Source organism: Gouania willdenowi, chromosome 14 (genome assembly GCF_900634775.1).
Source record: "Gouania willdenowi chromosome 14, fGouWil2.1, whole genome shotgun sequence".
In the NCBI taxonomy this organism is placed as follows: Eukaryota; Metazoa; Chordata; class Actinopteri; order Blenniiformes; family Gobiesocidae; genus Gouania; species Gouania willdenowi.
In genome coordinates, this window is record NC_041057.1 from 22,081,991 (window position 1) to 22,098,735 (window position 16,745).

At 38.6% G+C, this 16,745-nt stretch overlaps 1 protein-coding gene across 2 annotated transcripts in view; it reads right to left on the reverse strand.

Annotated features, from left to right (window-relative positions):
* Positions 1-8,229: 8,229 nt before the first annotated feature.
* flrt1a (fibronectin leucine rich transmembrane protein 1a) overlaps positions 8,230-16,745 on the reverse strand; it is a 75,161-nt gene continuing 66,645 nt past the window's right edge. For both annotated transcript variants that reach the window (XM_028467498.1, XM_028467499.1), the window contains exon 3: positions 8,230-12,056. In XM_028467498.1, the coding sequence (XP_028323299.1) occupies positions 9,936-11,969 (2,034 nt within the window). In that variant the 5' untranslated portion in view covers positions 11,970-12,056 and the 3' untranslated portion in view covers positions 8,230-9,935. The remainder of the gene's footprint in view (positions 12,057-16,745) is intronic.

Genomic DNA, 16,745 nt, shown 5'->3' on the forward strand with positions numbered 1-16,745 from the left:
CAATATCCGATTTACCAATATTGTCGAATAGTACATTTCCAATTTGGGTACATACACAGACCCCTCCCTGCCAACCGATTTATAAAATACGTTGAATACTGTATACCGTATCTCCAAGCCTATTTTTATTGTGATGCTGCACTGAATGTCTGCTGGTACCTATCTCCAGCTGTCATTGGGTGCTAGGCGAGGGAGCACGCTGGGCAGACAGTGACATGCCGTCAGGGTAGGCAAGGTAGGCAGTGCCTACCCAAGGGTGAATTAATATTTTCATTATTTGTTTTAATTATAATATATATATAAATTATTTATTTTTCCATTTCCAATAGCCTACAGTACCTATAAGTTTGAAAGTGTCCGCATTTTGTGCGTTTCATAGCCCAAATTACTAACAGCACTATTTCCTGGAACAGCTGCATAGTCTTTTTTTTTTCACTCCGCTGTAAGGCAGAGGGAGGCCACGCCCACTCCCAAAGGCACGTTGCTCTTCTGCCTCCGTTCCCATTGCATGTTTTTACGTGTTTGGTCCCCAAGATGACAACCATTTGCGTCCAAAGGCAGCGTAGAGAGCTGCCTTTGGACGTAACCGCGCTATGCTAAATGCTATACGTAAGTTCACCTTACATTAGTGAATAGATGCCATGTGACCGCTGCTGCTACGTTCTCTAGCTAGTGGGCGGGATAACACTACAGGCAGGATGACAGCGCTAGAGATGATAGAGAAACTTTTTTTTGAGGAAAAACGACAGCTTTTTAAAAGATGAGACCAACACCTGAGTTACCAGAGCTTCAGCAAAGGTAAAGTCAGAACATTGTTGGTACTTTCTACAGTGAATCGAACAAAAGGAAGGATTGGCTTTGTGGATGCTCCTCACTGAGGCTGTTCTGAGTTGTTGTTGTCATTTTCTCCGTGTTTCTGTGTTTCCAACACAAACAACGAATGTGCTGCCGTGTCATGAGATATATCTTGTTGGGAGAGTATGGAGGCTGTATAAAATAATTGTTTCTTTAATGGTGTTTATGATGTTGATTTTGTTAGATGGCTAAATGCTTGTTCATGTGGATCTTCTTGGGTTTTTTCATTCTTATCATGATTTTTATATTTTGATAAGCGCATTGAGATGACTTTAAAAAAAATTGATTTGAATTGAATTAACACTTGCCAGCAGAAACATATGAAATTGTCATTGTGGTCTCGATTTGCAACGTGCCTACCCAACCCTAGTGGCCACCGCACGTCATTGGCAGAGCACCGGTCCATTGCAGGGCAACACACACACAGACAGACAGAAAACAACTCAATCATCAATCTAGAGACTTCAGTAATGGAAATAGTGCCTTGTTCAGTTTTGTTGTTGTCTCAAACAGCAGCACATATCGTTTTTTCCAAAACAGTGGAAAAAACGATACTGATGTTGACTGCAAATATCGACCAATAATATCGGTGGTTTGATAATATCAACCCTCTCTATAGAATGCATCAGCAAAGGGTAAACGGAGCAAATAACAAAATAAAAGTACAAAAGACTTTGTCAACGTTGTGCTTTTGTTGCACTCAGGTCACTCCTCGAGATGTGAGGAGCGATTTCTACACTTTTCCTTGATGATCAGATTGCCAACTTATTGACACTTAACTGTTCAAATCTTGGAAAAATGTTATTAAACCCCTGCATTATGAACAAAGCAAACCAATCTGCTCCTAGTGTCTAGAACATTCCCCAAATCTCACATCTCAGCTGTTTGTTCTTCTGCATTAGCCAACCTATTCTTTCCATTATTGCATTACCTTTCATCTTATTACACACCAGTTGGGAAGCATTACAGTGAAGTATTTGATTTGATCAGTATTGAGGTAAAAAGATTTAAAAAAAAAAAAAAAACTCCAGTAGGTATAGAAAGAGTTCATACGGGGACATAATTTCATTAATGAACAAAACCAACTACGTTTATAATAAAATGAGTTCTTCTGTTATCCTAAAGGGCTAGTAGATAACAAATACTTATTTAAATTTTTCTAAAACTTATATTGTTAATAATTAAATCAGTCTTGGCCCACCTTATTACATTTTGATTAATGTAAAGCAGCACACTATTATATTTCCCCTAGTTACAGCCGTACAGTGCTATCTCCTGCCATCTACTGACATGGAGGAGTATTCCACTATCATATAACTGTTTACTGAAGACATTGATGCAAATTGAAAGAAAAATATTGCAGTAAGAGTTGTAATAACATCATTGGACTATAGGTAATCGAACAAGAAACTTAATAAGGTACTAAATATGATAGAGAATTTATTACAGCTTGAGTTTTTAACACCCGCTGTCTAGAACTTTGTATCTCACTATACACTCCTAAAACCTTCTTTTTTAGGTCATCACATTCATTAAGTTTATTAATAGGTATCCAGGGTTTCTTTATTATTTGACAAAAGTAGAGTGTAAACGGTTGTGGCAAGATTCACGTTATTTCATTAAAAATTTTAAATATAACAATACTTGTCAAATCAGAGTAGTGTCTGATATAAAACACTATTTTGATTACCACTACTTTTTGTTGGGTGTATATTATATCATGTGAAAATCCTCTGTCGTTAGTGATGGTGTTACTAATTCTTGTCATGGGTCCCTGTGTAGTTTAGCATCGTCTTTTGAGATTTCCTTTTGCCTGTTCCCTTACGAGGTCGCCACAGAAAATTCTTCGCATTGTTAAGGTTATTTGGCATGGATGTGTGTGAAAATCACCCAATGATGTGTCTGTAGGGAAAAGCAGATTTTGGAATAGAGAAAATACAAACACCAATGCCTTCAAAGAGAAGCTTCCCAGGGGCTCATGACACTCAGACAAACACAACATAATGAAAATCATGCAAAACATTTTGCTCTAGGGTTGAGCAAGAGAAACAGTGAAAAAGGATTTTTGGTTATTTCTCTGGGATATTGAGTTGTTTTGTGTTTGTGTGTGTGTGTGTGTGTTGCCACTCCCCGTTACCTGTCGGCTCACATGTTTCTTGTTTTCTTTAACTCCTGATCTTTTCTATTTAACTTCCTTCTCTTCACCAACTCTCTGTTCGTCTCTTTTGTCCCTTTCGTGAGATCCACAGCCGTAGTCAGGTCTGCCATGTTGTAATTGAAGCTGCTCAATATCATTTTTTAAAAATGTGTTTGTGGAACACATCATTGAATCTGTAAAAAAAGCCTGATCCTGCCTAATTCTCGGCACCTCACCTTCTATTTTCACCTTTTTGAACAAGCTGCGCTTCTGTGAGTTTTACATCTGTCTGTTCTCAGCCTGACAAAATATTCCAATATCCTTAAGCAGCTAAAATAAACACATTTCATTTGTCATATTTATCACAATTTTACTAAACGTAGGACGGAAGAAAAACAATGTTTCACCATTTGACATCTCCACCTGTTTGCATACTTCTTCATAATAGTCTTAAAAACATTCATTAGTGCTTTCCCACTCCCATAGACATTAGAAAAAACAGTAGCACAGAGCAATTCTGTGGCATTCAAATAAGTATTAGGAACAATCTAAGTTGTAATAAAGAGGAAAAAATGAAACAACACAAGATAAACAATAGCTGTCAGGCAGCAAAAGGAATAGTTTGGATTGCTATCATGTTGTAGACTAAACCCACAGCTGTACCAATTCAATGTGTCTTTTGATCTCACTGTTCTGAGATTAGGATTAAGTTTTTCTCTGACACAGTAAGACTGTGAGTTCACGATGCTGCCAAAAATGCCTCTCTTCCAATCAGTGATCAGTGTTTACAAGCAGACCATATAAATCAATGATGCGTTTCTGTGTCTACACAGAAGGACGTCAGGCAGACCTACAGCACTAAGTCTTTTTTTAGTTTTCTAGTTGGAATCTGCTTAACACCCACACCATTGTTGCTGACTTTGGCCCATAAGAGTTAAACCAAATAAAACTAATGTTATGTTCTTTTCATGTAGGCTGGATCGCTGTACATTTTGGTAATATTGGACATTGCAATAAACTGAACTAGACCAGGGGTCTGCAAACTTTACTCTACAAGGAACTATTTTGCCTCATCTCACCTGGATTAAAGTCCTCCTGGAGCCGGGGGAAAAAAAAAAAAAACTTCTTAATAAAGACAATACAGTGTATTCACTTCTATACAGTTAAAATTATATCGAATAATGTTTGATTTAATGTGATTTACATTGATCATGTAAATGGCTTAACTTAAAAATAGTTTAAAATAAAATAAATTGACATCAAGAAATAAAACAGTATCTTGCATCTGCAAATTCTTACACATCTCAGTTTACATGAACACAATGTTTTAAAAAGAACATCTTTTTTTAGTTAATGTATTTGAAAGGCTACAAAAAGTAACTTGAATTTGATAACACGTGATCATGTGGTCAACACATGCTAATTGATCATTTCTTGCCACACATAAAACATGCATATTTAACCTGCACATTGGTGGTTAAATTAATCTGTTCCCTATTTTTCCAGAATGGTGTTTTTGTTGGTTTAGTTATCTTACCATGGATTTAAAACTTAGGGGATGGTCACAGGTGCAGGAAGTAGCAGGAGGTGAAGTAGGGAAGTGCTGAGTGATTGCAAAATGTGATTTATTTTTAGGTTAACAAATTGTTATATCTTGATTTTATTTGTCATTAATCATTAATAGCCTCTGTAAAAAAAAAAAAAAAAAAAAAAACTATTTATTTCAATAGTTTTTTTTTTTTAAAGCTATAGGGAGCCATTGCATAAGAGTCAAAGAGCCTCATTTGCTCCAGAGCCGCAGGTTGCAGACCCCTGAACTAGACCAACCTGACAACTATCCAGTTACAACCATTAAATTGTATTTCAGCAGTTGTTGGAGTAACTCAAAGTTCTGAGTGAGTTTTATTCATATTTCTGCTATAGTTGAAGGCAGTCTCCAACCTGCTATTGTCATCTGAGTGGATCTGAATCAATTTGGTTTCTCGTGATGATGTGCCTCTGCCTTCTTTAGAGTTTTAAATTAAGTTTAGTTTTCTATTTTCTGCCAACTTGAAATCCTAATTTTAGCTGTTAAGCAAGCTCAAATGTATTTTTAAGGTTACTATGAAAAGTTATTTTCATAACACCAGGTTAGAGAGGTGGAGTATTTTACTTTTGGGTTTATAAATTACTGAGTTGGAAAAACTGAACATGTTAACTTGACTTGCCTTCATTTTAAGTTGGACTAATGCAAAACATTAATTTGGGAACTGATCCTCATTGACTTGAGGATCATTGCTGGTTATTTTATTGGCAGTGGCTATCCGTACGGTTGCCGTATCAATATACCAACATTCTATTTGGACACAGCGCCCCTATTTGGCCAGTTTTGGTCACGTGACTAAAACAAAACCTAACCCTAACCCTAAAAACTGTTGCAATATTGGGTTAAAACCCAACCTTAAACCTAAACCTTACCCTAAGACGCTATGTAGTTTGGTAACCGTACCAATAGCACCGGGGGTTGTCCAACTGTACAAATAGACACTTTAATTGATTCCAATAACAAAATAATTGATGCATTATTATGAATTAGAAGATTTTGCAGAAGTGTTTGCTCCTGGGCATACAAGCATATGTTTGGTTTTCATTTAGAGTAGTTTGGTTTTTAGTTGACATTAGCATATCTGGCTATTTTTAAAAGTTAATTCAGTTTATTAGCATTTTCAAAAGCAGTCCACCTGACCAGAGTTTAAACCGCTGTTTTAAAACTTCTAATACAAAATAAATAGATGTTACGTATATGGAATTTTTATTTGAGGGGCCAGTTGTAGGTATACTCTGTAGTTTGATTGTCAAAAAAATAAGTTTGTTTTGCTAAAGTAGCGAGAAAGGGAAATTCCAGAGATAAATGAACAGTGTAAAGTCCTTCAGCTGGACTTAAATATCAACTCAGTGGAGACTGATTACTTTTATTTCAAGGGTTTTCTGATGTTTGAAATCGGAGCTTATTCAGCCTCCTAAAGTCACTGATGATAATTAGTGGTACACACAGTCAGTTCTGTAAAGCCAATCAAAATGCATGGGTTGACTGTAGGACAAGTAAACATATTTGGAGGACAAGCAAATTCTGCTCAGTCTCCCTGTGGCAGACATTGTCCAAACAACCTGTAAACAAACTGCAGGAAATAATTAATTGCAAAGTAACAAGATTATAAAACCTTTATTCATCGCCTCCGAACATGACAGTTATAAAGAAAAGTCCACACACATCTCAGGTTCACACATTTTTTTATGCAAACTTATGGCACCATTACTTTCTATATTTTTTACCAGAAAAAAATATTCTTGTTGCTGTGGGCATATATTTTTTATTTTTTTTTATTTATACAAATGATGAGGAATTAAGCATCTTGAACAGACTCACTATAAAATAGCAATTACATTATGACAACATTACCCAAAACAGAATAAGCCAGGCCAGAATAAAGTGATGTGATTCTTGGTGCGAGATAAATTATACATTCCGCTGACGTATTATCTGACACTTGTCTAATACTCTGCCAAAAAGAACAGTCAAGGAAGCACAATCTGTTTCCCCTTTGGAAGCAACACAGTGGTAAACAACTGATGGACAACAAGTGTAGAAAGTAAGTGTGACAAAAAGATTTATGCATGCTTGAACCTCACTCGGCCAGAACCATTAATTCTGCATCTTTGTCAGCGCTCAGGGATGTTTCTTTACCAGCTATCTGCGCCCACCTCTCATTACTGTTACTCGTTTTCCTTGCTTACAGCAGGATACATTTACATTTTTAGTGCTGCTCAGTCATAAAATAGGTGCTGTGAATGGAGGTCTTTAATGTTGTTAAAACAAACAACTATAAACTCCTGTCACTGACGATCCCCCCCCCCCCCACCCCCCACCCTGTCCATCCACCATCCCAATAGCTTGGCTGCCGCTCCACAGTGTAGGTCAACAGTGTAGCGGTTTGAGTCTCCTCGGCCGCACTCACAGTTCTCATCTGTAGTCTGGTTTCTCACATTTTGCTGTCTCTGTATGAACGGGGAGGGATATATTTTAAGCTGCTTAACCACATAATCATAATTAACATTTATTACACTGTTCTTGTTATCCAAAAGTTGTTTTTATTCGCTACTGATGCCAGTTTGACCGCAAGAACAATACCATAGTGATATTTGTGGTGTTTTCACGAATTTAAAGCATTTTGGTGACAACATTTTTGTCATAGTTTTCGTCAATTAAATTTTTTTTAAGTGACAATGACAATGTGATTATTTAAAAAATACATGTGAATGAAAACTGTCAAAATGTATTTATATTTACATTAAGTAATAAAAAGTAAGCTATGACGTTCAAATAGGATGAAATCTAATCAGAAATAAGTAAATATTTTGTTTCTTTTGTTGCAGGGACAAGCCGGTAAGTGAACCAATAGGAAGTAAGTTGATTGACCACCACTGTATGTGGTCTTACGCACCACATCAAATCTGTCTGTGTACACAAACGTTAATACCATCCCATATCATGTTGATAAATGGTAATTGAATCTTTAAAAAACGCATCAACTCTAATGCTCTAAATTTCAGTCGACTATATCTGTAAAAGATTTGATCGACGAAAATCCTAAAGGTCCCATATCATGCTATTTTTCACCCATCTCTATTTGTTCTAAGAACCCCAAAAACATAGTATTTGAGGTTAATTTTCACAAACTCGCCTGTTTTCCAGAGTTTTAGCCTCTGAAAAGTCACTGAGCAATTCTACACAAACAGGCTGATTTGCGGCCTACTTATGCATATTCATGAGTGGGCGTGTCTATAGACGGGACACTGACTTCCTCCTCCTCGCACGGTGACGTAGGGCCAGACGACGGCCCACCCTCCTCCCACCCTCTGTAGCGAAGGACGCTGTAATGCTCACCTTCGAGGGCGTGTCTGTTTACATGTCAATCACGGCAGAGAGCTTTCTGGAGGCGTAGCTTTTCCAGCTCAGTGCCGCGTCAAATTCGTCATCAAAGTGGGAAGCGTCATCAAATTGGAGCGAGGTGTTTGGGCTCACCCTGCAGTAAGAAAGGAGCAAATCACCCTCTAACTAACGATTGAGGGAATCAATGAAAAAAACACTTTGGGCATGTGTATTATTTAAAAAATTAATTTAAAAAATTAAACTGGGCTTTAAGCCTTTATTCGTCATGTATATATGTAGTTACACATATATATTGAAATTTGTCCTCTGCAATTTAACCCATCCCTGGGGAGCAGTCGGCAGCCATTTTGCGGCGCCTGGGGAGCAGTTCGGGGTTAAGGGACTTGCTCAACATCCCAAAGTGATGACCCAGGTGAGGCTTGAACCGGGATCCCTCTGATTACAAACGTCCTTAACCACTGGGCCACCACTCCCCTCACTATGAAACAATGAATAAAACAATATCAGGGTTGTCATTAAAATACCCAAATACGGATGAAACCGGGGTGATGTCATATCACGGGACACACCATAAACAAAGCAGAACAAAATGTCAAGCCAATCACTGAAAAAAAATAAATAAATCACAGTGAAAATGAAGTAAAAACACTTCTACTCTTCTGCTTCGGCGCCCAAATCCCAGAATGCAACCCACAAAAATAACGTTCATGTCACATGACCATTTCATATTAAACCGATTGCTTATGATAGATTTAAAAACAAACTTGCGAGCAGCAATATTAACCTTTGAAATTTGTATTTTAATAAATCTCTACCAACTTCTAAATAACAAACAGGTACTGCTTAAAAAAAGTGAGGCATGTGGTTAAGCAGCTTTGAAACCAAAAGTGATGTCACAGATTAAACACACAGGCACACAATGGAGAAAAAGGGCAAAATAAGATGGGGTGATCTGTCTAACTGGACACTTCTTTGGGTGGCATCTCATTTCAATTGTAATCAGTTACCTTCTTTGCTACTTCGACAAACCATTAACCCAAAGACCATTTGTTCAAACATTATTGTCACATATTCAAATGAAATGAAGCCACCATCTTTTTTCCAGAGCTGCATTTCATCAACAATGATAAACACAAAGTCTAGGGGGAAAAAGTGGATGCAGAGACTAAAGTCATCACATAAAGAACAAAATATATAAATAAAGACAACAGTGCAAGTATTCAATACCAAACCACTGATGAAAATAGCAAAGCTTTTCAAAACACAGCCGTCCGGTTTCTAAGTAAATTATCTACATGCTTGTGCCACAACTTATGTAATGCAACACTATATTACTGACCTCAACTAAAGCCCCTCAAGAGGTATCACCAAAACTTTTGAGATCTTCACCTCACCAACCACAGAATAAAGTAATAAGAAGCCTACTTTAAGACATGTGGTTTGTTTGAAAAAGAACAATTCACAGCTTTACAAAGCCCTTTCCTTAGATAGCTGGTAGGGCACGTCGTTATAGTTGAGGCGTTTTCAAACATGGGTTAAAACTGTATACTGTGTATGATTGTTGAGCAGTGATCAAATACTAAAATGTATCTTTTATTTTCTATAATAATTTTGAACCTCCTGCTATGAGTCTTGTCTGTGAAAGAAGAGCTCTACTGGTGCCTATGCTGAGTTTGACCTTTCCACAATGAATACATTCTTTGCCTACATGTTACAGGAACAGAACGGGAAGGGGAAAAAATACAGTTCATTACTAAGAAGGTGAAGAAACACTCAGCTGTGCATTTACACCTGGGGCATTGACTGCTGCCTCCTGCAGTTAACTGTTTCAGTTCAGTTTCATTTCCATTTAATCACAAACCTGGCTCTCAGTGCAGCGAACATCAGGCTGTTTGGAATGGGAGACCAGAAGAAAAAGGCACAGAGGGGTGTATCAGAAGTGTCCATGCCAAGGGATATTGTGCATTTATACATTTTACCAGTAACACTGTGAACAACTTCTGCTTGAGTACATCATGTATAACAGTAGTCTATATCTGGAATTCCTGCTTCTCGATAGCCACGATTGGTACCATGTCCTGCATTAGACACGTGGCTGCCAGCCTTGTATAAACCAGTTCCATTGGAGGGGTAAATGGTATGAATGATGTAATCCTCTCGAAGAGGTTTTGGTTGCATTGGCTGGCAAGCTGCCATCGGTGTCATCTGGAAGCCTGGGCCACGGATCTCGAGGATTGTATTGTCTTTCTTGGTGCCAGACTCAATATAGCCATCGTAATTTTTGTTTTTCCTTGAATTACTACGGGTATAATGATCACGGTTACACAAATGCCCAGTCCTATGGCCATACCAACAGAAGACACCAAAAATAAGAGCCAATGACACAATAGCTGATGCCCCACCAATAATCCCTGCCAGAGGCAGCACTATTTGCTTTGAATCTTCAGGCTCATCCTCCTCCAGAGGGCTGAGGTCTGATGTTTCAGCCTTAGCACAAACCAAAGCCTCATCAGAATCAGGGTCTCCTGAGATTACACCTTTGCCCTCTGAACTGGCAGGTAGAGGCACCATGCAAATAATATAGCTTGAGCGTGGTTGCAAGGAAGTGAGCAAATACTCCCTGCGATCACCTCTGACGAGCGTCTCTGTAATTGATCCCATTGCATTCCCGGTGCCAAGACGAAGCCAGCTCAACCTAAAGGATGAACTGGGCTGAGCCACACTCCAGGTAACACGAACACTGTTGTGGGACAGAGGTTTCACATTGAGAGCAAGACTTTTCCCTACTCCGCTGCTGCTGAGGGTATAGTCTAGGCCAGTGTCAGGAAGCCCCATACCAGGTCGCTTGGATCGGAGCGTGAAGAGAGAGCCCTGTGGAGGAGTGTTGGTAGTCGAGCTATCAACTCCACCAACACCCACTCTGTCTCTGTTTCCTGATGTCTTCACCACCTCACATTCCTCCATCACATTGGTCAAGTTTATCAAAGCCATGTCTCGCACCCTATCAGGCCCGTGGCAGATAAGCCCTCTGACAGTAATGGAGTTACCACGGGCATGCAGCCAGTCATACAGCCAGCGCATGTTGCAGCCACAGTTCCATGGATTTCCTCGCACAAGCAGCTGACCTAAACTATCCAGGTCCTTAAACAATCCTTTTGGCAGTGTAGTCAGATTATTGCCTGACAGATCCAGCCTCTGCAGCCTGCGCATACCATCCAAGGAGCCACGGGGCATATGAGTCAGCGCATTGTCTTGTAGAGACAGTCGCTGCAGATGAGCAGTGGGCAGGTTAATTGGAGGAGTCAGCAGAGAATTACGAACTAGAGACAACTCAGTCAAGTTAGAGAGGCGGGAGAATGTGTCATCTGCAATACGCTGGTTTGCTAAAAGGTTCCCATCTAGGACAAGACATCGAAGAGAAGCAAGACCTCGGAAGGCGTGGGTTGGAATAGTGGAAATCCTGTTGTCATCTAGACGAAGTTCTTCCAGGGAGGCAGGGAGTCCTGAGGGAATACTAGATAGATGGTTGCGTGAAAGGAACAGTAAGCGTAACCGTGGGTTGTCAGCAAAGGCCTGTTCTTCAATTGAAACAGTGGAGATAGAGTTGTCGTCCAAGTGGAGTTTCTCTAGCAAGGGCATCCGAGCCAGCGTACTACGCGGAATTGTGCGGATGTTGTTGTCCTGCAAATGCAGCTCCCGCACAGAGGGTGGCAAGTTCAGAGGAAACTCATCAAGCTCATTATCATAGAGGTAGACCACACGGACTGCAAGATGGAACTCTAATGAGACGGGCAGTCCTGGGTTGTTTATATGGTTGTTCTGAAGATAGAGCACAGATGCCGATTGAGGCAGTGATGGGATGGAGCTCAGGCCACGATCATTGCAATAAATAAAGTCTTCATCACACCTGCACACAGATGGGCATGACATGTCTTTATCTCCAATGTAGTCTTGTATTGTGGCTGCAGCAAAATCAAGCATGCTGCTATGTGGCAACAAGCAAATAAACAGCATGAAAAGTTGTTGGGCCACAGATCCAGAAGCCATTATTTTGACTATGACCACTGTCTCTACTGTCCAAGAGTGTGGTAATCCTCAAATCACTGCAGCAGCTGGAATTCTGTGACCTCCACCCTGAGAGAAAAACAGAAATCCACAGTTAGCGACAATCCACATGATAATCCACTATTTAATCGTCTTTGCTGACAGAAATAATTAATTCACATAAATTTAAAGCACATTTCTACAGCTTCTAACTAGTCTTTAAATCATCAATGGCTAAACAACACGCGAATGCAACATGAAACAAATATTGTGACATCATGTACCCTCAAACAAGATTGTGTTTTTTCCCCTCAAATATTGAAATTCAGCTGATCATGAAATTGGACAAACATGGACGGATTTGGGAGGATTCCCAATAAAGCCTCTGACAACATGTTTTCATTGATTCAAAGCCAAGAGACAAAAGACAATGATGACTGTACAGCCTAAGGTTGCGTGATATAGAATGGTATATATGATGTAAATTTAGCTTACGGTGGAGATTTGGAGTCTACTGAACAACCACAGAGTTAATTTTGAGTTTTGAGATGTGCACAATACATTTTCTCACATTTAAATGATATGTTTTTGTTTTTATTTTTTATTTTTCTCAATTCAGCTTTGCTAATGGAACTAATGATTATGGATAATGGAATGAATCACCCATTCAGAAAAACGTACTATTATATTTTGTATAATTTAAGTTTATATCTCTATATTTATTGTTACCCTAAAGGAATTCAATTTATACTGCATAATGAATTTTAGGTCATATCGTCCGGTCCTAGTACAGCCAACAAATATTATGTTGAATAAAAAGATAAATCTAAATCTAAAAATATTGTGTGCACTGTGTCCTGAGAAAACCAGCCATAGAAATGCTAAGAAGATCAAATCGGCTCATCCAGTTGTATATTAATTCTAATAGGAAGGCTTGAGAACAGCTCACCACTTTTACATCTAATAGATTTAAAGAGGCTTCTTAACTTCATTAGGATCTACCAGCAGATGGCTGCAATAACCATACAATGCTGGTATTTTTTACATTTTGGTAAGAAAGAACATGCTTTATCATCTACAACAGTGTTTTCAATCACTGTTTCATGCTATAAACAGCTACAGCTGGTTCAGAACGAAGAAGTACGTATGTATGACCTGCCCTTGCACTAAAATCTCTATTCTATTGTGCAAGTCGCAGAACAAACATTCAGATGTTATCAATGTATGAATTGTATGAATAAATGCTATGCTATGTAAGTATGTACCCTCAACTTTTAAAATTTTGTACATGTTTTATAATTGTTGTTAGCATTATACACCTTGCTCAGGCACAACAGTTGAAAACTAGCTTTGCAGCTATACTGACATATTTACAGAAATTAATTCATTAATCATTAATGTGTACTGTCTCTGTCAAATAAACTAATACATAAATAAATTAGAGGTCATAGCACATTCGTAAAGCTTTAAAGTTTTTACACTGGCTCCCAGTCAACCTCAGAATAGACTTTAAAGTTCTGCTGCTGGTGTATAAATCTGTGAATGGGTTTGGTCCAGAATACATCAGTGAGATGATAGTCAGGTATGAACCCAGCAGGTCTCTCAGATCTATGGACACAGGTCAGATAGTGGAGCCCAGAGCTCACAGTAAACATGGTGACACTGCTTTTAGTTGTTATGCTGCAAAGAAGTGGAACAAACTGCCAGCAGAGCTGAAGTCAGCATCACATGTGAACATTTTTAAATCCAAGTTAAAGGCACTTTTTTTCTCTACTGCTTATGCCTGAGAGGAAGATTTTTAATCATTCTAATGTTGATTTATTGTCTTTACTGCTGATGTTAATGTTCTTATTGATTCTTAAACCATTAAAAGTTTTTTGTAGCACTTTTTCATAAAAAGCGCACTGAATGCCTTGTGTATGAAATGCGCTATACAAATAATTTTGCCTGGCCTTGCCTTACCAGTGAGCTGGAATAGGTGGCAATATTGTGTTTTGTAAATTCATCTGATTCAGGGCTTTTCTTAAAGTTGAATAAAAGATGAAAAAGCCTCCTCCAAACCCTGTGGGAGTGAAATAATAGATCTTAGCTATCTTGTGCCAAAAGGTACAAAAAAAGAGTAAAAAATAAATATTTTTCGTTGAATGTGCATGAAATGACAGCCAATTTACAGTTTGTAGTCTTAGAGCTCAGAAATGATTGGCATCATGACCCATATAGCACATACTAATTAAGTTAGACATAGAAAAACATTAAGCACCCTATTGACTGCAGGGATTTGGAGACTGGTGAATCGCAACACTCAGTCGGTGACAACTTGATTCCATCCCGGTCTTTAATCTTAAGCCATTAGTCAAACTGTTAAGACCCACACAGCAGCAAACATAGAACGGCTGTAGTATTGATCTCCTCACAAATCCGAGGTGATCTGCTAGAGCTCTCATACAGATTACAGAATTCCCAAGAGCACAAGTTAGACAGCATGATAATTAACCAAATGAATGATAACTCTGCTGGGAGGTTAATTTGTTGTGCACATATTTGCAAACCAGCATTTGTTCATCTTAATGACACAGAAAATCTAGACTACAAACGTCTAAGACATTGAGTTTATTCTTACACATCTAAAACAAATGACTGTCGGCCATTTGTTGATTGAAATATTTAAAAGTGCCCTTCTTTGATTGAAGAACTGCAAACACTTTCCACTAGTGTCCTAGTACTCTAGAGCACATATTGCTTGTTTTGGACTCATGGAAATGTCTCGTCTGTGACTGGCCGGACTCTGGGGTTTCTGTCAAGATGAGCTCTGATCTGCTATTCTTCAAATTCCTTAATGTGATAATACGGAGAAGCACTTGAAAATGTTCCTCATTAAATAATGTTGTAATTTGACTTGGGCTTATACCACAAAGCTGGATTTCCTCTTATCGCGCTAATACTTGTGGTTTTTAAGCCAGGTTTTATGTGTTTTATCGTGCTGAAGGTGTTCCATTGTGCTGAATGTGTTGCTGTTGTGGCAGCGTCAAAATACTATGTACTATACTACAACGCTGGCTAATGTTTTACTGGGCTAAATCACCATGGTAACTTAGGCTGAACACCTAACCTGGTTGGGACCACGTTATAAAGTGGATAAGATATGAGCGAGTACAGTAGTCCCGCCTCCTGACCAATCAGTTCTCTTGGAAAATGACCTGTTCATTCTTAGAAGATTATGGTTGGTGCAGGTCTGACAGTAAAGAAAAAATATTAATGGATAAATGCAATCATTTCATTTACCAATGACATCCTTTAGGAAAGACAGGAAAGATATAGATTTACATCTGACGGACTGATCTACACTCCGATGGCCGACTTCCAGGCCCCTCCAGCCAGCACTTTACCCAGAAATGAGACACCCTGATCATTCATTCTTTCATTCATTCATACATATATATATATATATATATATATATATATATATATATACAGTATATATATATCAGCTGTGAAACAATGTGCTCTCGTCCCAGTGTGTGTGTGATAAATTGAAGAGGACTATATTTGAAACAAGTCTGTGATATAATAAAGTGAAACTGATCAGAACGCTGTCCGTTTATCATCCAATCGATTACTATTGTATAATCTCATGCTTTTACGCATTATCAGTGTCAGCAGCTTCCTGCCTGTGTTCCTTACTTCCTGCTTTTTCTGCAGCAACAGTGTTGTTCGTGGTCTGAATTATAGATTTTAATTCCTCATATTTTTAAATACTTATTCCTCAGTTGTCAATCAATCAATCAATCAATCTTTATTTGTATAGCGCCAAATCATAACCAATGGTATCTCAAGGCACTTTACAGTAGAGCAGTCTTAAGGACGGACTCTTCATTTTATGGATACACACATATGCATATATACGTATATACACATACATATGTTGTAAAGTAAATTGATCCACAGTTTCTCCGTATTTGTGATTAGTATGACAGTGCAATCTCCACCCCTGTCACTGCAGCGCGCACGTAGCAAGGCTGAAATCAACTCGCTTAACTTAGCAAGTTCATATCGTGATTCGGAGGACAGCTTCTCGCTGACGGAGAATGTTTGGATGGGTGAAGCCCGCTAACGAAGATAAATCCAGGCCTCACTTATCTAGCTTCGTAGTACAGGCCCTTAGTATTAGCTCGCTGATGTGTCAGACACCTGCAAAAACTGGGACTTCTCTCTGAAAAAAACATGGCACGGTACATGTAGACAGAAGAGGAGACCGAGACATTATGACTTAGCATCATACTTAAAAATTATTACTGCCACATTAGACAGCAAACAACAAAGGATGGTCAATGGAAACACGTTCAAAGCCCAATTATACTTCAACATTTAGAAAGATCGCTTTTATTTTGCGAAAACCTGAAATGAAAACACAGATGCAGACATCGTGTTTTTGTCTATCAAATGTTTTTAAAAGAGAGAATGCTCTTTGACTGTTCCACCTTGTCATGGTTTCTGGCCTCAGGCATGTCTTGATCTGGGATAGCCTTAAGTACTCTCATAACACTACCGCTAAAAGTAGCAAGACATTGGCCACGGTTACATGATGTTCTTTAATTCGGAATTAGTTAATTAAAATTAAATTATTAATTATTAAAGTGTTCTGCTTTGTGTTTACATGAAAATAGCAATTCCGAATTGCGGTTTACTGTACATGGAAAACCGGTTTATTCGGCTTTATTCAATTCCGCTTTAGGTCTGGGGGTTGGGAAGGCTTCTGGTTGGACAGGGGGCGAATATCGG